General features: G+C 35.0%; 1 protein-coding gene across 2 annotated transcripts; it reads right to left on the bottom strand.

The window, feature by feature from the left end:
* Positions 1 to 73: 73 nt before the first annotated feature.
* LOC128555788 (ADP-ribosylation factor-related protein 1-like) lies at positions 74 to 19,009 on the bottom strand. Of its 2 annotated transcripts, XM_053539353.1 has the most exons (8): positions 18,535 to 19,009; positions 12,043 to 12,135; positions 10,162 to 10,249; positions 9,191 to 9,273; positions 8,667 to 8,748; positions 7,176 to 7,246; positions 3,283 to 3,383; positions 74 to 2,117 (listed from the first exon to the last, which is right to left on the bottom strand). In XM_053539353.1, the coding sequence occupies exons 2-8, from the start codon at positions 12,133 to 12,135 to the stop codon at positions 2,027 to 2,029; spliced, it is 609 nt and encodes a 202-aa protein (XP_053395328.1). In that variant the 5' UTR covers positions 18,535 to 19,009; the 3' UTR covers positions 74 to 2,026. The 2 variants fall into 2 exon arrangements, with proteins under 2 accessions (XP_053395328.1, XP_053395329.1); XM_053539354.1 differs by lacking the exons at positions 12,043 to 12,135; positions 18,535 to 19,009 and adding an exon at positions 11,921 to 11,935.
* Positions 19,010 to 22,655: the final 3,646 nt, after the last annotated feature.

The raw sequence follows: 22,655 nt of genomic DNA, 5'->3' as shown, positions 1-22,655 counted from the left end.
TGAAACGACGTGCGGAACCCGGGTTCAGAGGCCATGTACGGTAGCATGTATTGCCACTACCGTCCGCGATCACTTGTGTGAAGTTTCATTAAATTGTGTGCAAGGGTTTGGTAGATTAGGCACGCACAAGATTGCATATGCAGACTGTATGTACATAGTATGTTAACAAGAAACAAAGTCCCATAACTCTGCAATTTTTGTCGCTAAAAGAACCTAACATGCCCCATGCACAACTACTGTTGTTACTGATCACTTGTGTGAAGTTTCATTAAATTGTGTCAAGAGGATGAGGAGAGATGGTGCGCACAAGATTGTGTCTATGTATATAGTATAGTAAGAAAAAAACAAAGTCCCATAACTCTGCAAATTTTTTTTTCTGAAAGAACCTAACATGCCCCATGCACAACCACTGTTGTTACTGATCACTTGTGTGAAGTTTCATTGAATTGTGTCAAGGGGATGAGGAGAGATGGTGCGCACAAGATTGTGTCTATGTATATAGTATAGTAACAAAAAAACAAAGTCCCATAACTCTGCAATTTTTTTTTCTAAAAGAACCTAACATACCCCATGCACAACTACTGTTGGTACTGATCACTTGTGTGAAGTTTCATTAAACTGTGTCAAGGGGATGAGGAGAGATGGTGCGCACAAGATTGTGTCTATGTATATAGTATAGTAACAAAAAAACAAAGTCCCATAACTCTGCAATTTTTTTTTTCTAAAAGAACCTAACATGCCCCATGCACAACTACTGTTGGTACTGATCACTTGTGTGAAGTTTCATTAAATTGTGTCAAGGGGATGAGGAGAAATGGTGCGCACAAGATTGTGTCTATGTATATAGTATAGTAACAAAAAAACAAAGTCGCATAAATCTGCAATTTTTTTTTCTAAAAGAACCTAACATGCCCCATGCATAACTGCTGTTGGTACTGATCACTTGTGTGAAGTTTCATTAAATTCTGTCAAGGGGATGAGGAGAGATGGTGCGCACAAGATTGCGTCTACGGACAGACGGACAGACGGCCAGACGGACAGACAGACAGACAACCTGAAACCAGTATACCCCCCCTTACAACTTTGTTGTCGGGGGGTACAATAATACATTCAAAACTACAACGAAAACAATTCTATCAGCACTCTGAATATTGTAGATTGTGGTATACATGTATCATAAAGAAGCTGACAAAAACTGTTACAGTGTAACATGAACCAGTCAGTAATCTGAAGCAGATGGAAACAATTCTACCAAAACAAATCTTAAATAAATGAACTTGAATATGTATCATAAACAAACCATTTCAAGACAGTGCAAAATAACCCAGCTTGTTTTGATAGCATACTCTTCAAAGAAACTTCAAAAACTCTAAATACTAAAGAATGTCAACAGAATAACTTCAAATGCATTTTCTTCTATTATAGTTTTATTTATCTGCTAACTAAATTTGTACTATAAAGTGAAAGTTGCGGCATACAAAATCAATTTTCAATACCATCACAGACTTCCAAAAATTTTAATAAAAATGTTAAGAGAAAGGTCATTGTGACAGTGAATCATTGTCCTTCTTCTGACCCAAATATTCCAGCTGCAATATCTTGTAAAAAAACAACAGAGGTGCTATTTTTGGTCATAACCTGCAACCCTGAATTTGATCATAGAAAAGCACTGAGCATACTGGTCAGCACTGCAGCTGTACCATCAGATTTGTAACCTTGATACAAACCTGCAATCTCCAGAAACCTTTGATATGAACATTTTTGCAAATTAAAATTACTATCAATGACTTTCAATATTATAATTTATGTATTACATGCTCTAAGCACATTAACTCGAGGTTATTAGATGGTCTGCTTTTAACTGGTGACTTTCATAATATCACACATGATAGCAGAAGTTTGTGTGTTCTTTAATTCCCATCTTCTATACCCAAAACTATCGTATAATCCCATTATGTACAACTTTTTATCACAACATGGCCCCAGAGTTACAAACACAGAGTAAAAGTCGAGCATTGATCCTGTGTCATGTGATGTCTTTTTGTGCCGGAGGTCGCACTAAACTGTTCCTCTTTATACAATCAACCATCCATTCTATACCTTCATTTATACCATCCCTGAAAATTTAAAATAAAAAACAACTACTCAAAATAAAGCATTAAATATTATAAACAACTCTTTGCCTTCCATGGCCTCTCCAAAAACATTTCCAAATCAATGTAAATTTCAAAGGAGTGGCTTTCGCCCAATGAAGAAACAAACATAAGAAGTTAAGCTACATTTAGTAAGAGTTAATATTCCAAAAGCTAATGTGAGGAGGGGTGGTTCAGTGGTTTAGGTCCCGAGTTTTAGCCTCACTGGAGTCACAACCATTCAGTATTCCCAGACAGCCCAAAATGGGGGTTGTCACCCCCAGAATGGTACTTTGCACCCCCAGTTTTGGAGACAGCTGTTAAATATCTCCTAGTAAGGGGGTGCAAAAGTACAAGAAAAACTCAGTTTTCACTCCCAACTTTAAATGCCAGTGGGAACACTGCCATGCCTTTTCAAAACAGCAGTACTGGTTTATTCCAGGAAACAGACTCAAGAGTGATTAAAAAAGTTCAAGCTTTTATCACAATCAAGTTTAAACAAATAACTGGAGTCATTTATAAAGGGTCACAATGCATCTGATTAAAATGTGGCTGTCACATTTTTTTAAGAACATGTAATACTTAGTACTAGTAGTAGGATTTATTATTTTCTTGTTAAAGGGCAAGGAATGTTAATTTTATATGAAAGCCATCCTCAAGCCTTTCATCACGCTGGAAGCATTTTTAAAATCAGACCCCTATTGAAAAAGATATAGAAGTTTGAAATTTAACAAAATGGCTGGTCTTGGAGGCAGCAACTTCAGTGTGTTTATGTCTTCATTTACACACTGCAGAATTCTTTATTTAGCAAATAACCTTTTAAATAGATTAATATCATATGTTTCTTGAAAGTGCATCAAACTTTTACCGAAGTATAAAAGGGTCATAATTCATGAACTATTAGTGCAAAAGTTAATGCTACTGATGCTGCTGCAAAGACAGAATCCCATGATGACATGGGCGAGTGGGATAGCTCTCCATATACTTTGTATAGTCAAGCTAAAATTGTCCTCATAACTGCTTATTTATGAGATACAATTAAATATCAACAATTTTTGTTATACTATAACCTTTTGAAACATTTGCTTGTTACTACATGTATACACTTACATACAATACTTGCATATCCTTAGAACAAAATAAACATTACCCTTTTAAAGCTGACACGCCATTTACTCTACAATCTCTGTGTCCTATCAGCTCTCTACTACTGTTGAATACTGACTTTATATCTCCAACTGTAACCACATCCTACAGAGAGAAAAGAAAGCTAGAATTTCACTCTCACTCCTTACTTTGTAAATGTTTCAAATGCCTGAATTAACAGCAAAATATGACAAACATATTATTCAACTCCATATCGCCCCCTCAGTTTAAAGGAGTTCATCACAATATTTTGTGCGCAGCTCAATCGCGCAGCAAGCGATAACCACTGTAAAGTTCAGGATTCGCCGCCGAAAGGGCATAATTGTCGGATATGCAGCGCACCGCGCAAAAAATATCGTATGTACTGACAATATAGGTCGTGCATCCATATTTTACCTTTAAAAGTGATGGTGTTTTATTGGAGGAGTAGTCGTAGGAAGTGCTCGAATCAAATACATTGTGGACAGCCAATTTGAAAGTAAACTATTTCGTCCAGTAATGATTCAGCCGACTCCAAGTCAAATAAAATTCCAGAAAATCTTAACGTAGATCTATCTCCTTCAAGTTCAAATGTGACTTCCTAAAAATGTTGTTATACTTTTTGTGCCCCATCCCGCATTTCACGTAGTAAGACCAGAGTTATGGCCCTTGTCAGTCAAATTGTACATAAAGGGTCTAAACATTTGTGTTGCATGTACCTCAAACGTATATGCGCCAAGTCATGAAACCACACAAGAATTAAATTCAGCATGCGAAGTTGTGCACCAGTGCTTTTATTTGAGGTTTCATTCAGTAAAAACAGATTTATGTCCCTTGACATGGTCAAATATATACGTAAATGGCATGTGAAAGCTTGTGTAGCACGTATCTCAAAAAGTATTTGACCTAGAGGCATGCAACCTTAAAGGAGCATTATTCCGCAAGTGAGTAAGAAAACTGGTTAAGAAACTGATAATAACATTGTGCAATTTGTTTTGTAAGAAAAAAAATGTTCATAATTTTTAGGTGGGTGGGGTAATGAAAAAATACTTTTGTGGGTGGAGAGAATATCATTTGATTTTTCTTGAAAACAAGCACGGGTTGATATTATTTTTTTGGTTTAGATTTTTTTGTCTTAGTTCTAGCTTACATAATATAAAATTTGGTAAAATTCTGTCTGCTAGATTTTTCATATCATTAAGAAATACTTCGTGTTTTTCTCAGTTTCAGATACTTTCGACATCTGTCAAGAGTAATTTTTCTGAGTTAATATATCTATATGTTGACATTTTATGCATAGTTATAGTGGTTTCATTAATTGTGATGCATAAACAGTAACATCAGAGTGAAACTTTGAATAAATAGTTGTTTGCAGTAGTTTTATTATGACATGTATGTATTGTTTCTTCAGACAAAAATACCATTTTGGTGTTCTTAATAAACTTTGAATATTGAAAAAAGAAGCATGGGTACCTATCATTTTTATTTTTTATTTTAACTTGTCATACATCAATCTATAAATATGCAAAGTTACAAAAAATTCTGTCCACTAGAAATAATTGTGAAAAACATCTTTAAGCAGTCAAAATGCTTGATTCCTGTACTGGCCTTGTTTTCTTGTCCGTTTTTTTTATATTGGCCTTCATTTTTAGCTCACCTGTCACAAAGTGACAAGGTGAGCTTTTGTGATCGCACGGTGTCCGTCGTCCGTCCGTCCGTGCGTGCGTGCGTCAGTCCGTAAACTTTTGCTTGTGACCACTCTAGAGGTCACATTTTTCATGGGATCTTTATGAATGTTGGTCAGAATGTTCACCTTGATGATATCTAGGTCAAGTTCGAAACTGGGTCATGTGCCGATAAAAACTAGGTCAGTAGGTCTAAAAATAGAAAAACCTTGTGACCTCTCTAGAGGCCATATATTTCAAAAGATCTTCATGAAAATTGGTCAGAATGTTCACCTTGATGATATCTAGGTCAAGTTTGAAACTGGGTCACGTGCCATCAAAAACTAGGTTAGTAGGTCTAAAAATAGAAAAACCTTGTGACCTCTCTAGAGGCCATATATTTCAAAAGATCTTCATGAAAATTGGTCAGAACGTTCACCTTGATGATATCTAGGTCAAGTTCGAAACTGGGTCACGTGCCTTCAAAAACTAGGTCAGTAGGTCAAATAATAGAAAAACCTTGTGACCTCTCTAGAGGCCATATTTTTCATGGGATCTGTATGAAAGTTGGTCTGAATGTTCATCTTGATGATATCTAGGTCAAGTTCGAAACTGGGTCATGTGCGGTCAAAAACTAGGTCAGTAGGTCTAAAAATAGAAAAACCTTGTGACCTCGCTGGAGGCCATATATTTCATGAGATCTTCATGAAAATTGGTCAGAATGTTCACCTTGATGATATCTAGGTCAGTTTCGAAAGTGGGTCACGTGCCATCAAAAACTAGGTCAGTAGGTCAAATAATAGAAAAACCTTGTGACCTCTCTAAAGGCCATATTTTTCATGGGATCTGTATGAAAGTTGGTCTGAATGTTCATCTTGATGATATCTAGGTCAAGTTCGAAAGTGGGTCACGTGCCATCAAAAAGTAGGTCATAGGTCAAATAATGAAAAACGTTGTGACCTCTCTAGAGGCCATATTTTTCATGGGATCTGTATGAAAGTTGGTCTGAATGTTTATCTTGACGATATATAGGTCAAGTTTGAAACTGGGTCAACTGCGATCAAAAACTAGGTCAGTAGGTCTTGAAATAGAAAAACCTTGTGACCTCTCTAGAGGCCATACCCTTGAATGGATCTTCATGAAAATTGGTCAGCATGTTCACCTTGATGATATCTAGGTCAAGTTTGAAACTGGGTCACGTGCCTTAAAAAACTAGGTCAGTAGGTCAAATAATAAAAAAACCTTGTGACCTCTCTAGAGGCCATACTTTTCATGGTATCTGTATGAAAGTTGGTCAGAATGTTCATCTTGATGATATCTAGGTCAAGTTTGAAACTGGGTCAACTGCGGTCAAAAACTAGGTCAGTAGGTCTAAAATTAGAAAAATCTTTTGACCTCTCTAGAGGCCATATTTTTCAAAGGATCTTCATGAAAATTGATCTGAATGTTCATCTTGATGATATCTAGGTTAGTTTCGAAACTGGGTCACGTGCGGTCAAAAACTAGGCCAGTAGGTATAAAAATAGAAAAACCTTGTGAACTCTCTAGAGGCCATATTTTTCATGAGATCTTCATGAAAATTAGTGAGAATGTTCACCTTGATGATATCTAGGTAAAGTTCAAAACAGGGTCACGTATTTTTGAAAACTAGGTCAATAGGTCAAATAATAGAAAAACCTTGTGACCTCTCTAGAGACCATATTTTTCAATGGATCTTCATGAAAATTGGTCAGAATTTTTATCTTGATAATATCTAGGTCAAGTTCAAAACTGGGTCATATGAGCTCAAAAACTAGGTCACTATGTCAAATAATAGAAAAAACGACGTCATACTCAAAACTGGATCATGTGGGAAAAGGTGAGCGATTCAGGACCATCATGGTCCTCTTGTTTTCTCATACTGACTTAGCTGAGTTTTCAATCTGCTCAATCTGTTTCATATGATATGCATAATTTATCTTATATTTGGGTAATAAATTTTAGTTTTGCGTGCTTTGTTGGCATGAGATCAAATTTGAGTTCAGATGCGTAGTAATCTAATCACGAAGGCCGAAGACCCGAGTGAATAATTTTGATGCATCTGAAGGAAAACACGTGTTTTATTTGCCAACAAAGCATGCAAAATACATGCATACATCTATCTTTACAGTTATATAATAGCTCAAATTGCAGACTATTTAAGCAAAAACATGATCATTACTATGTAAATGTAAAGAGCCTTAAAAAGAGATGATGTATCATAAGATATATTTACCTGTAAATCTTGCTTGTTTGCCAAAAGGAGTAGAGGAACATCTTTCAAAGTTTCGTTCACTATCATCTTGTCTAAAAAAAACAATATGTTATAAAACACTATGAACTAGAGCTATCACTAAAGGTGATGAATGTAGCCCCCGCATGCACTGACACAGTACATTGCAATTTGACGCACACAAGATTGCATAATTATGTGGACTGTATGTATATAGACTGTATGTATACAGTATAGTAACAAAAAACAAAGTCCCATAACTATGCAGAATATTTATCTAAAAGAATGTAACATGCACCATGCACAACTAGGGTTGGTACTGATCACTTGTGTGAAGTTTCATTAAATTGTGTGCAAGGGTTTAGTAGATTAGGCACGCACAAGATTGCATATGCAGACTGCATGTACATAGTATGTTAACAAGAAACAAAGTCCCATAACTGTGCAATTTTTGTCGCTGAAAGAACCTAACATGCCCCATGCACAACTACTGTTGTTACTGATCACTTGGGTGAAGTTTCATTAAATTGTGTGAAGGGGATGAGGAGAGATGGTGCGCACAAGATTGTGTCTATGTATATAGTATAGTAACAAAAAAACAAAGTCCCATAACTCTGCAATTTTTTTTTCTAAAAGAACCTAACATGCCCCATGAACAACTACTGTTGGTACTGATCACTTGTGTGAAGTTTCAGTAAATTGTGTCAAGGGGATGAGGAGAGACGGTGCGCACAAGATTGTGTCTATGTATATAGTATAGTAACAAAAAAACAAAGTCCCATAACTCTGCAATTTTTTTTTCTAAAAGAACCTAACATGCCCCATGCACAACTACTGTTGGTACTGATCACTTGTGTGAAGTTTCATTAAATTCTGTCAAGGGGATAAGGAGAGATGGTGCGCACAAGATTGCATCTACGGACAGACAGACAGACAGACAGACAACCTGAAACCAGTATACACCCCCTTACAACTTTGTTGTCGGGGGATACAATAAAAGCATGAAATCTCCTAATCTAATATCATTTAAAGTATATTTATACATTCAGTTTTCAATTTTTTCAAATCTTACAAGATGCTTCTGGGTATATTCTCTTGTTTCTCTTGAGAGTCCTCACTGCCCGAAATTGCTCATCAAAGTTTCAGAGGTGGCATGATTCACTGTGACAGAAGGTCTTGCAAGAAAAATATCTATGCAATTATTTTGAAACTGGGACAGCAGTTTCTGGCAATCATCCTGAGAAATTTGAACCAAGCAGACCAAGAGTTCTTCAGTCATTGATTGGGAACTGTTTTTCGTCTCAAGATCATTGTGATTTTGATCTACTGATCCCCTTAAAAAATGTCATCTACTGACAAGCAATTATCCTATGAAGTTTGACCACTGTAGGCCCATGCATCTCTAGCTATTGATTAGAAACCAAATGGTCTATCAACTGACTGTCAAAGAGCTCTCTTGAGGGACATAATGAAAAAGTGAAAATGTGCCCTTACCAAAGGCTTCTTTAGATTCATCAATTCTTTCCTTGTCTGACGAGTCAACAATATAGATAACAGCATGTGATTCTGCATAATACTGAAAATATCATTATCTTCTTTAGCACTTTTCTATAATTATCTATGATACAACTTTTAACTTTAATACACCTACAACTTATTTTACAATAACATATGAAGCAAATAAATCTGACCAATATGACTTTTAACAGTGAGGTCCTTGTAAGGCCACTGTGGAGTAAGTTAGGTAAACATCAGTCTGACATGGTTTAGTTTAAACATATTTATTTCGAAAATAACATCAAATCAAACTTTTACAGGTATACATATATAACACAAATACGAAAGGGATTAGGACGAAAGAAAACTTATATAGTTCCTCTCTCTATGAAAAGGCTTGCAAAAGAAATCAATTACAATGAGCACTTAAGTCCTTTTCTATACTACTGACTAAGCCTTTATCTAAGGTGAGTAAAAAATCTAAATACTCTTCATCTATGAAAAGTAATAAAATGACAAACCTTGTCCCAAAGTGACTGTAGTTCCTCCTGCCCTCCAAGATCCCAAAACTTCAACTTGACACCTCCTACAACTATGGTACCAACTGAAATATGTAAATAATACAAGTCTTTGTTTGTCAGTTTGATACAGACGTCACACTGTTCTTCAAGAGTCATTCAGTACAGAAGCAGCAGATGTAAATTAACCAAACCTGGTTTCCAGAAATTCTATGTTAAAAAGAGGCATAACCTGAATTATGTCACTTGTCTACTGAAGTAACTTCATGTTACCAAAGACGTGTGAAATTTAAAAAGCATTTGGTGTAGTAGTTTTTGAGAAACCTATCAATTAAATCAAATTTTCTTTAATGATGCCATTTTGTTAATGTTTTTTGTGAACGAGCCAAGTGCAATGTCACAGAAAGGACTGTCCTTGATATTATTAATGTTCTTTACACTAAAATAAATGCTTATTCCTTTCCATTCAAAATTTATAGTGAATGTAAAAATCCCTTTATTTATTACCTAAAACATTGGACTTTTCTATTATAACAGTCAGATTAATGCTTTTACTAAGGAATTTGTTTTGTTTTTACTGATTTTAGACATACACAAAAAATGTTTGTTATATGGCATTTCTTTTCAGCTTTTCATGATGGAGAAAGACCCCAGGTCCAATCCAAGCATTATTTCAAGCATGAGTGGGACCCTAAAAAGAATAATAAGCCTAACATAAGCTAGCTGGATAACTTCCTAACATGAACAATTTTACACCCTTGCCAAGTTTTCAAATCAACATTTGTAAGGGGCAAGTGATTTCAAGCCAGTGACCAGAATCATTTGGCCACGGAAAGTAACATCCATTATAAATGACTCACCCATGATTTTATACTGAATCAGATGATGATACTTGATGTAATTCATCGGTCCACATTGCTACAAATCCTAAATGATTCTAGTGCCTTGTTATAACACTGCCTCACTATACTTACTATTAAGGCCAACAGTAGTTGTAATTTTATTCAAATTCATCCCCTGATACTTTTTGGTGAAGTTCATTTTCGTATGCTCCAAGTAGGTCTGGAAAAAAGCAAAAAAGATTCTTGTTTTAGTGACAAGCAGAAGTGGAATGCATCTTGCCTTATAAAACTATCTGGATCAACAGTAGTCAAATAAGATAAGTCCAGTAAATTAAAGTACTTCTGCATCTCCAGATCAACTTTTTTTCTACAATGTAGAATTTGATTAAGCCCCGATTTTTTTATTTTTAAACTTCAGAATATCCTAAGAACACTTGGCAAAAAAGATAGGATCATGTGCATGATTTTTGCTAGACTAATTTGATCAGATTGGACCGTACCTAAGTTTTTATAATGGGAGTCTATCATAACATTACAATTTTGAAGACATTTTTGCCATTTTTTTTTATTGTATATTTTAATGAAATGAGCCATGCCATGAGAAAACCAACATAGTGGGTTTGCGACCAGGTTGGATAAAGACCAGCCTGCGCATCCGCGCAGTCTGGTCAGGATCCATGCTGTTCGCTTTTAAAGCTTACTGCAATTAGAGAAACCGTTAGCGAACAGCATGGATCCTGACCAGACTGCGTGGATGCGCAGGCTGGTCTGGATCCATGCTGGTCGCAAACCCACTATGTTGGTTTTCTCATGGCGCGACTCAAATACCCTTGCATATGATCAAATAAAATGTACATGTCCATCTTATTACTTTTTGAGATATTTGTCAATGATTTAAGATATCTGCAAATTTCAAAAGGACTTGAAGGCATTATTAAGAATTTTTTCAATACTTTTTAATCATTGTTGCCCTGTAGAAAGAAGGTATTGTTGCCCTGTACAAATGTTATAAGCAGGAAGACTTTATGCCATGTCAAGGCTTTATTCTATGTTATCCGAGACTTTATGCCATGTCAAGGCTTTATTCTATGTTATCCGAGACTTTATGCCATGTCAAGGCTTTAATCTATGTTATCAGTGACTTTATGCCATGTCAAGGCTTTATTCTATGTTATCTGGATAACGGGATAAGTGATGTTACACCATGACTTGCAGTTTATAAAATGTGCAAAACTACCTTAAGTAAGACAAGGACTTGAGAGTATCACTGGATATAAAAATAAGACTAAGATACTGAATAGATCTATACAAGATGTAAGAACATTATCTGAAAAGAAAGACAAGTTTCTGTTACATATAGAGGATCAAATGAAGGGAAAATGGGTATGAATGTTATTTCACAAAAGATAACTTTGCTCCAAATCTTTTTTTCTATTCAAAAGTGAATTTCATATTAAAATCTATACGAAGATCCATTGGAAGCACAGAATGCCACCAAGCAAAGTACTAGCAGACTCAATTTGATCGAGTCTAATTAAGAGAGGTAATGAAAGTACAACAACCCTCACACCCCCAGCATCGGCTTAAGCAGAATACTGTTAGTACTTACATAAATATTGAATGATTGAATGAACTCTATGATCCAAAGGCCCAGAAAATATAACAACACTAAATCAAAGTATGGCAAGACTTTTTATGGCTGCCATACAGCACTTAAAATTGGCTGTTGCGATAGTTCATTAAACCCAAAAAATCATAAATATTTATGAGCAGATTTCTTTGTCTGCTTGTTTAACAACGTTTTTCATCAATGTTCAGTTCTGTTGGCAGTCAGTTTACCTGACCAAAATTCCAAAAACCAGACCCAGAATGAGGACGACAAAAGACTTACAGTTTTTCCAGCATTATCCAGACTCAGTACAAGGACTTCGAAAGACTTACAGTCCAGTCCCAGTGTCAGGATAACAAAAAACATATCGTTTTTCCAACGCATAAAGACAACAAAAAACTTACAGTTTTTCCAGCATTATCCAGTCCCAGTATAAGGACACTGTACTCCTCCTTCTGAAACATGTACTTCCACAATCCAGACAACAATGTGTACATCTGCAACACAATATCGTAACAGTTGAAATAGCATTGTATGTACTCAGTCAGAAACTACCTTTGACCAACAGCTATTTTCAGTCTATATTAAACAACTTATCATCAAATATAGATATCATATACATGTGAACACTGCTTTCAAAGATAAGTGAGAAAAGTTACAAACAAAAATAAACTGGACAACCATTAGGAACTTAAACATCATTTGCTGGACCAATCACTGTGTGACAACAAGGCAAACCTTAATGTTTCTCAACAAAGATTGAAAGTACAGTTCTTGTAATATTTAAACAAATGTTGAACCCAATCTGTAGAGATGGTACCTAAAAATTCAAATTCATCTTTATAGGTTTTTTTCAGAGTGAAATGATAGCTAAGTGCACCAATTTTCTAAATATATTTATGGTTTTCCTCTTCTCCATGTCAAAAATAGAAATACTTGATATCTAAAAAATGACTTTCTCAAAATATCTGAAGCAAAATGGACAACTCTTGTATTGACCGTTTTTCAAAGGTTTTAGGACTTCCCCAATTATAGTCTATATCAAAAGCTCCCACAGCTAAATAAATTCAATAGAGTATAAGGTAAGTTTACTCTACTTTCAACCTTTTGAAAGAGCCTATACTGAACTTCCTTTTGTCTTTTAATAAAGTCAAATTCCAAGACTAGCCAAGAGTCAAAAACGCTTGAAAAAATTCTGAGTGAAAGAGAATGACATGCTCTTTATTATAAGCTTACCAAAACCATACCAAAAATGTACCTTAAAGAAGTTATTAAAGATTTTATATTGTAAACAAACCCCTACACCATTTTACTATCAATATTTTCCACTCATGAATGCACTCAATTCAGGTGATAATTGTTGATATATTTCTAAATGAGAGGCCCCAGCAAAAACCTTTTTTCAAGTTGTGTAAACAGTATAAGTTTTAAATTAATGTTGATATCTGAAATTATCCGATTACTTTGTTTTCAACAATAAATAAAACACCTTTTAGTTTGTTTAGGGTAGTTGACCTGTAACGAAAATCATCAAATAGAGTAATCTCCATATGCTTTTTCAGCATTTATTCGTTTTTCAAGGAAAGCAAATGATCGTGCTAGTTCCCTCCAGAGAATGTTTCAATTGAGAATTGCTTAAAATACATTACATAGAGTCATTACCTGTCAGCTACCTTAACATGTAGTAATTACAACCACTACCTTAAAACATTGTAATTATATTTGACGACATTGAATTTTTGTGTTACCAATTTAACCTTTTTTTGTTATTTCTCATTGTTGGATATATATACATTTTACATTTTGATATAAAAATGTTGTGTAAACCAATGTATCACCATTGAGAACAGTCAATAAACTACTTTGGCTAAAAGATCAAAACTTAATAACGTTTCTTAATGTCGTTAATTTTCTTCAAAGGAATGTATGCATTATTTTATATAATCTTCGTGCATTACTAAACTTTCTATCAGGGCCTCACTACAACTTACAAAATAACTGTCAGTGTAAGTCATGAGAAAAGCGTGCATATTGTATATTGAATACAAAGGGATTTAAACAAATGTAGGTCATATTTTGTCTGCCTGATAAATTGTTTGAAAAAGGACCTATCTGATTTTTCTTTCACTTTTGATCAATGTTTAATGTTGGCTTCAGTTTATTGATCAATTCAGAGTTGTCCCCCTTTGATTTATTTGGGTAGGTACCATCTCTACAATCTGAACAGGTATTTAAAGAACTTAGCACTGAAGACATAATTATCATTTTACTGTATTTATCATGTTTCTTTCAGGATGGCAAGACCAGTCAAAATAGTCATGCCATTTGACCATCAATGCAGCATTAAATATAGCACAGTTCTTTTGATAGAATATTTCATAGTCTTAAGAATTTGGTAAATTACACCTATATTATTTAAACTTAGCAGTATTTTCTTCTATTGTGCTTTCAGTAATTAAAAAAGTGCTCACAATTTATCACTGATGATTATGTTAATTCAAAAATGAAGTCTGAAAAATATACTAAATGTATGAAATTTCTGGCATTCTGTTCACAAGATGAAATTATAGTGATGTCTTTTATCTATATGATATAACAATAAAAATTCTATTCACTGATTAAAAACTGGGACTGTTGCATACACAAACAATATTGGTAAGAAAAGAGTTAGGGATAAAATGGCATTAAGAGAATTCAGTAATTTAAAAATACTACATAATTTACAATCTAAGTAAGGTGTAAGCGAGCCTTTAAGGTAAGGCAGAGGCTAGGGGTCCAGTAAGCAATATGAATACTGAATATTTACAAAGAGCAGACTAGATCTCTACCAGTATATTTTATTTTATTATTAAATCTATATTTATAGTCCTTTCCATTGGCCTAGATGTAGTCACATGTTCAATGATAAAAAGCCGTACTGACTCGAAGGCGGAGCCAAATACACATACAGACCTACAGCTGTGACATCATCATGGTTTGACGTCAAAACAATGTGATGTCGTACACAATTTACTGCGAAAAATGACCAAAGGCTGCACATATTTGTATTCAATTTTTATACTTATAAGTAAGCTGGATTTAATAATAAAACAATTTTTGCCTTTTAGGTTCGGTCGATATGTGGATTTATCAACCCAATAAATCATAAAAGTGATATCAACCTTGGGCTGCACCCTCAGTCAATATCGCTTTTATCAGGTCGATAAATCCACATATTGACCTCACCAAAAGGCAATAATCGTATATCATCTTTAACAATAGGAAATGATTTCAGTTTGTTCTCGTATTTTTCTTGTAGTTTTAAATACATGGTAAGTCACACAGTGTCACAGGAAATAGAAGTATTTATAATTCTTTAATCCTGGGAAAAATACGACCGCAAATTCGACATATAATTAATAGCAATATGCAAGCCGAAATCGGAAGCTTTTATTGTTGTTCTTGTTTTTCTTGGGACTGATGAATGAAAATACTTAATGCTTTCTTCAGTATAATGGACATAGGTTTTGCTCATGAATTGTTGAATTCATTTTACTATTCGAGTCAGTAAATAAATAACGGTGACTACCAGAAATCGCTGTTAAATCTTCTTATTCAGTATGTATCGAACCCAAATGAGAGTTAATTATACATACAATATTTACAAAAATAAACGTAAACAAGAGTGCCAGAATGTCACAATATACGCCCGTCACAGCAAATTTCTTTACTCTAGCACCTGTATTTGCAAATGGAATTTTAATTTTGTGGTTGTTTAGGAATTATTGTAATTCTTTTGTTTTTCTAAATCCACATAAAAACTCATTACCAGGTAGAGATACCTTAAAATACACCTAAAATTTGAAAGTAACATCTATGTTGTACCACAGAAAAGTGGTCTTGGTTTTTCCCTACAGTCAATTATAAAAAAAGTTACAATATAAGTTATTTATAGTAACAACTAAGGGAAGTTTAAAAAAAAAAAAAAAAAAAAAAAAATCAAAAAAAAATTCCAAAAAAAAAAAAATTGTAAGTCCACACAAAAATCCTTACCAGGTAGAGACTGGTCAAAATACACCTCAAAATTGGATGTAACATGCATGTTATACTACCAAAAAGTGGTCTCGATTTTTCCCTACGACTAGTAATGAAAAAAGTTACAATATAAGTTATTTATAGTAACAACAAAGGGAAGTAATCTAAAGAAGGGACCAGCGCATGACACTTCTTCTCATGATGGTGTACAATTGAAAAAAAATTACATCAAAATCCTGCCATGCATGAAGAAGAAATGCTTCGGATAAAGTCATTCTTGTATCTGACCTTTGGCCTCTAAGTGTGACCTTGACCTTAGACCTAGGGACCTGGTTCTTGCGCAGGACACTCTGTCTCGTGGTGGTGAACATTTGTGCCAAGTTATATCAAAATCCCTCCATGCATGAAGAAGAAATGCTCCGGACAAAGTTTTCATTCTTGTATCCTTTGACCTCTAGGTGTGACCTTGACCTTAGACCTAGGGACCTGGTTCTTGCGCATGACACTCCGTCTCATGATGGTGAATAATTGTGCCAAGTTTCATCAAAATCCCTCTATGCATGAAGAAGAAATGCTCCAGACAAAGTCGTTCTTGAATTTGACCTTTGACCTCTAAGTGTGACCTTGACCTTAGACCTAGGGATCTGGTTCTTGCGCATGACACTCCTTCTCATAATGGTGAACAACTGTGCCAAGTTTCAGCAAAATCCCTCCATGCATGAAGAAGATATGCAGTCTGTGGATGCCGCCCGCCCGCCCGCTAGGGGCGTTCCCATAATACGTCCCGTTTTTCAAACAGGCGTATAAAAAGGCAACTTTATGACAACTAATCATAACTTTTACCAGCAATTACCTTATACACAGGTATATTACAGTACATAATTATATAGCTAAGAAGTATAAATACACAGAATGGCAACTAGAGATAATCTCACGTAAGCTTGTGTCACCGCATAATGTTAATGCAGCGTTTGCTGACTTGACTGATTATTAATACTAATAAAAAATAATACTTATTAAAGTATTAGTAAACTATTACACTGGCGATACGGCTGGCATGTTATAAACCGAATCAGGTCCAGTTTTCAAATGGCAACTTTTGATTTTTCAGACTTTCAATCATAAACTCATTCCTTCCCCATGTAGAAAATACTAATAACATTAAAGAAACACCATTACCATTATAAACAAACTATCTGATAGAAAGTTTTTCACAACACAAATTTTTATTCTTCTGCTATCTGTTTCATACACTTGTAAAACGAGATCCCATTCAGTTGCAATGTGATGCCGGCGAGATTTGCTCTATATGCCTTTAAAGTTGCCGCTCTATTCATTTTTATAGCTCTTTGATAATAGTTTATGTATATATTTAGCACTGGACCTCTAGACTCCAGGTCCAGATGTCCAGTTACCATTATTTATTTACTCCAGCAGTAAAATGAATTTAACAATTCATGAGCACAATCCATGTCCATAATACTAAAGAAAAAATTATGTTTATTATTATAATTCATCAGTCCCGTTGGCGAGAAAGACAAGAATTTGATAAAAGCTTCCAATTATGGGGTACAAATTGCTATTAATCGATAAAAGAATTTTAAATACTTCTATTTCCTGTGACTAAAGATTACATTGTATTAAAACGAGAAAAATATGAGAACAACTTTTTTGAAATCATCTCCTGCTTTTAAAGATAAAATGGGCATAAAATAAATAACCTCCTAGCTCTTTGTCAGTATTCATACCGATTACCGCAAAACTGGACCTCTATAATCCTGGTCTAAAGGTCTGGTTACCGGACCCCTAGCCACTGCCTTCAGGTAAATTCTATAAATTTACCTTTCATGATTAGGATTGTAGAGATAGTAGGTTTACAGGCCACTTCCAACAGCCTTGCTGTTGGGTTAACCCTTAAGCGACGTGGCTGAGTGTCCGCCTTTGGATCACAAGGTCCGGGGTTCGAGCCCCAGTAGGGACCTTGGTATTTTCTCTCCCAGGGTTTACTTTAGAATTATGTCACAAGGCTCTCTAAGAAAAACGTCAGCAAGGATGAAATAAAAATCACTGAAACAGGGCAGTCACCAAAATAGTCCAAATAATTTGACGTCAAAAGTGATTCTGAGATATTTTCGTGATAGGTCATAATCCCTCTCTTTACGTCAAAACCGATAACGACCTTTTCTGTGGTGAAATTAGATTAAGGTAAAAACACAATCAGGCAATATATTTACTAGATGAAATCGTAAAACAAAATAAAACTGAATCATTTTATGGTTTAAACGTAACAGGAAAACACGTTAATAAAGCATAAACACTGTGTATGTTTCAGTTTGGCTACCTCGCTGTATTTACACATCCGCCATTTCACTCAGTACACGCTGACAGTGCGGTTGGTCGTTATCGATCACGTGACATGAAATGGAGCCATGTAAAATTTGTGTAAACTTTAGGGTGTCTTGTTTAAAACAGTGACAAACTCGTGTTTTGCCGTTTATTCACATAAACATCAATTGAATGGAAAGAAAAAATGGATACTCTTTCCAGGTATCTTAAAATTTCACTAATATTTTTGTTTTTTAATAATTAAAATGCGATTTAAAAATCGCCTACTCTCTGCCCAGAAATCAATGCGGGAGGCTCAACACTGAAAAGGTACTTTCTATGTTGTACGTGGAGGAAAGATATTGACGTACGCAAAAATTATCACAATATCGTGGCTCACGTACAATTAGTTGGACTATCACCAAAACAGTTCTACTGACGGTAAAAAAAATCTTTCCCATTTTTTTCATTTTATCTCGGGTTTCAGCCACCTTCTTAAACACGGCAAGATCAGTCTCCATAATTTAGCGAAGCAAAATCGAATAATGAATACAAACCTCGTTTTTCTCTGCTTTTTTTTATCAAAAATGTACTTCGAATTCAAACAATATATTTTTTCTTTTTGTTGTTGTTTTTCAGTACGTGGGCGCAGACATCTTGATTTTGGATTGTCTCCCTTCTACCGGTTCGTACTCGAGTAGTTTCGTTCACAAGTGAAAGTACCGGAAATTTTATGTACTTCCTTTCCAAGCGTCGAAAACCAGTCGGTGTAATGAAGTATTTCGAACCCCATAGAATAACGACCCCCCGGTCATTATTCTATAGAAAATGTGACTTCTTTCCTGTAAAATATTGACTCCCCTTATAAAAAACTGACTCCCTTTGAAAACTCTATAGAATAACGACCCCCCGGTCATTATTCTATAGAAAAACTGACCCCTCCAAGTAAAATACTGACTCCCTAAAGATGACTCCCTTCGAATCTCATAGAATAACGACCCCGGTTATTATTCTATAGAAAAAATGACTCCTTCTATGTAAAATACTTACTGCCGAAATTACTACATTCGAACTCTCATACAATATCGATTCCCGGACATTGTTCTATTTAAAAAAGTTATTCTTTCCGTGTAAAACACCGGCTCCTAAAAAGACTTTCGACGATAATATCTATTAAAAAGTGATCCCCACCAAACCTAACGGACAATTTTACTAGATACCCTACTCAATTTTACTCTAATACCCTCCATTGCCAATAGTTAATATTTTAATTGTACTACTACTACTGGTGCCGCTACTTCTATTGCTATTACTTCATGTTCTTCTTCTTCTTCTACTACTACTTCTACTACTACTACTACTACTTCTACTACTACTACTACAACTGCTACTACTGATACTACTATACCTGCTTCCATTAATACGTCTTGTACATCTACCTCTTCTTCTCCTGCTGCTGTTGTTGCTGTCACTTATTCCTCTGCAGCTTCTACTGCAACTGCTACTACCACTGCCACTAGCATGACGTGAATTCCCAGTCAAAATTACCACTTTAGATTTTCGCAGTAGAGAACTGTGGCAAGTCTATATCTGCATGTAGTTTTCGTGTGGCTATCGGTGTGTAACATTAACGTATTCGCATTGACCGTTAATCATAGGCTATAGCATTTTTTTTATTCATCGGTATTTAACAAGTTAGAAGAGTTAAAGACCCACCAATACCTAGTGGTCTACTTTTTCCTCCCACATGAACTTTGTGCAAATAATTCTGGTAATACTGGTATCATACAACTATTCTACAAGATGACAGGTGGACAAGCTCATTCCGGTTTTCATAACTTCATCTGCAAACTTACTCAGTCATTCTCTTCTCCGTATAGTTTTATAAAAAAAAATAGAATAATAACTATCTTACACTGTATATAGAAACAAAGTCTGATCTAAACTCACCTTAATACATGAAGTGCCGTGCATACTACTACATTAATTGAATAATATATTTAGTAATACATTGTCTTAGCCTTATATCTGTCAAACTGTAATTATACACTTGTTATTTCTCATTTCTCCATACAAAAATGTATAATTACAAATATGAAACAATCTGACTGAAGTACTTGATCTTATAAACGAAGATCCGAGAAGGACCCATTCTTAATCATCTTCTCTATATTTTTGATTTCCAGAATTGCTTTTTTTATTTTCGCATCAATTTTTTTTTATTTTAACCAATCAGACGACTTGTTCGAAAGTCAAAGATTAAGAAAAATGTGCAGGCTGTCAGGGACTCGAATCCGGGACCAGTCGCTTACAGATTTTTTATTCTTACAAAATGTTGTAAGTATACGCCTTCTGCCTGGCTAACGGAATGGTCGTCAGAACGAGGCTATCAATAGCACGTCTTCAGATCTTAAGTATAGCGTAATAGGAGATGTACTTTAGTCAGACAGCATTATGGAAATACAAAAGGTTACAGTTAGTTAGTGGTGTGCCTTTAAGGTAACTTGACAATAGCCACCACTGACCTTGACATTTTAAAGGGATAAGTAGAAATATGTATAACTCTCAAAGTTAGAATTGAAGCTCAAACAAGAGATGGCACTATCAGTGACAAACGCCCCCGAGGTTTGTCCAAGAATGCTACAGTTCGATGCGCAAAATATGCCAGAATAGTTAAGGTATGACTAATTTTTCGACAAGAGAAAAAATTTCTCCGAAGGTAACCTTGACCCTAGAGCTAGGGTCTGGGTCTTGAACATGACACACTAACTCATCATAGGGAAAATTGTGACAAATAATGTTTGATGATGGCAGAGTTAATGACTGGACAAGAAACATTAATTTTAGCTTTTTAATCTAAGTTTGACTTTGACTTTGAAACTAGAGATTTTGGACTTGCGTCTGACACGTCATTTTAATATAGGGAACGTTTATGCCATGTAATTTTAAAATGTCTTCATCGACGGAATAGGTATGGACAAACAAGAAACACACCATGCAAACCGTTAACCTCTAAATGTGACATCGATCGTGGAGCTAGTGGTCTGGTTGTTATGCACGACACGTTTTCTCGTTATCGGGGAATATTTCTGCTAATTAATTTCGAAATTTCTTGATTAATGACAGAGTTACAAACCGGATTTGAAACAGACCCTTTTAACCTTTCACTTGACTTCTAAGTGTAAACTTGATCTTGGAGCTAGGGGTCTGGGTCTTGCGCGTAATCATTTTGTGGGGTCGAATCTACGTGAGTTTTTTTTTCATGTTTTGTCTTTGTGTGTGTGTGTGTTTCTTTTCGTTTTCATTTTCATTCCCATATTTTTGTTTCTTTCTTTGATGGTTTGTATTTATATAAAACAACAGTATGTTTATTATTTGCATGGCTTAAATGCATGCATTTAGTCAATATCATTTTTGATAAAATGGTAAACTTGTCTGATCTGCCGTATCGGCTTATGATACTTCTCTGTTGTGTTGCCGTATAGTTCATGAAGGAATCTAAATGTTTACGAGAAAAAAAATAATGTCGATGGTGAGTTTCGAACCCACACGGTAAAAGATCTGTTTAACATGGACTGTATGCTTTACCACTGCAAAATCTTAAAATATTAAGATTGTAACATGATTAATGGCAGAGTTACGAATCGGATATGAAACAGACCCTTTTAACCTTTCACTTGACTTCTAAGTGTAAACTTTATCTTGGAGCTAGGGGTCTGAGTCTTGCGCGTAACACATTGCCTCCTTATGGTAAACATTTATGCCAAGTTGTTTCAAAAACCCCTCGTGGATAACAGAGTTATATATCGGACACGTAAAGATCTATTATGATATGACTTCTAAATATGACACTGACCTTGGAGCAAGGGATCTGGGTCTTGCGCGTTACACATTGTCTAATTATATAGTTACCATTTTTGCCAAGATATTTCAAAATCCCTCCATGGATAGCAGAAATATGGATCGGACACAAACATAACCCTGTTAACACATTGACTTTGGAGCTAGGGTTCTCATTTTGATAAACATTTATGCTAAATACTTTTAAAACCTCTTGATGAATGGCAAAGTTACGATCCGGACACAAAACAGACTGTTTGACTTCTAAGTATGACCTTGACCTTGTAGAAAGGGGTCTGAGTGTTACTCATGAAACATCGTCTCATTAAGGTTAATATATTTATGCCAAACTATTTCAAAATTCATGGATGACAGGATTACAACCCGGACAAGAATTTACAAAGTTACGGTCGGCATTAAAATAAAAGAACATACTGTAGTGTAAATAAAAAGTTATTTGCTGAAACATATTTAAATGGTGTAAGGATGATATCATTAAATAAAATCCTAAAATATCTATTTTTTTTTTTCTTTTCTTGAAATAGATATTGATATATACTTAATCACTTAACAACAACATAATATATTAGGCCCTAACAAAATCTGAAAAATAGATCTCTCAGAAGCAACGAGGACAAAACAAATAGTAAATATTGCAGACTCGATTTGACTGATAATTGGTTTAATTTGTACGTTAGTCAGCAATGTACATGTATTTAGATAGTTTACAACCATGCTTTGCACGGAATGAATTTGCAACCATGCTTTGCACGGAATGTCATGGATCAGCGGGATAGACTGGCTATATTCATCACTAAAACCCGACAAACTGTATGAA

This window comes from Mercenaria mercenaria, chromosome 3 (assembly GCF_021730395.1).
Source record: "Mercenaria mercenaria strain notata chromosome 3, MADL_Memer_1, whole genome shotgun sequence".
Classification (NCBI taxonomy): Eukaryota; Metazoa; Mollusca; class Bivalvia; order Venerida; family Veneridae; genus Mercenaria; species Mercenaria mercenaria.
This window is presented reverse-complemented; position numbering and strand designations above follow the sequence as displayed.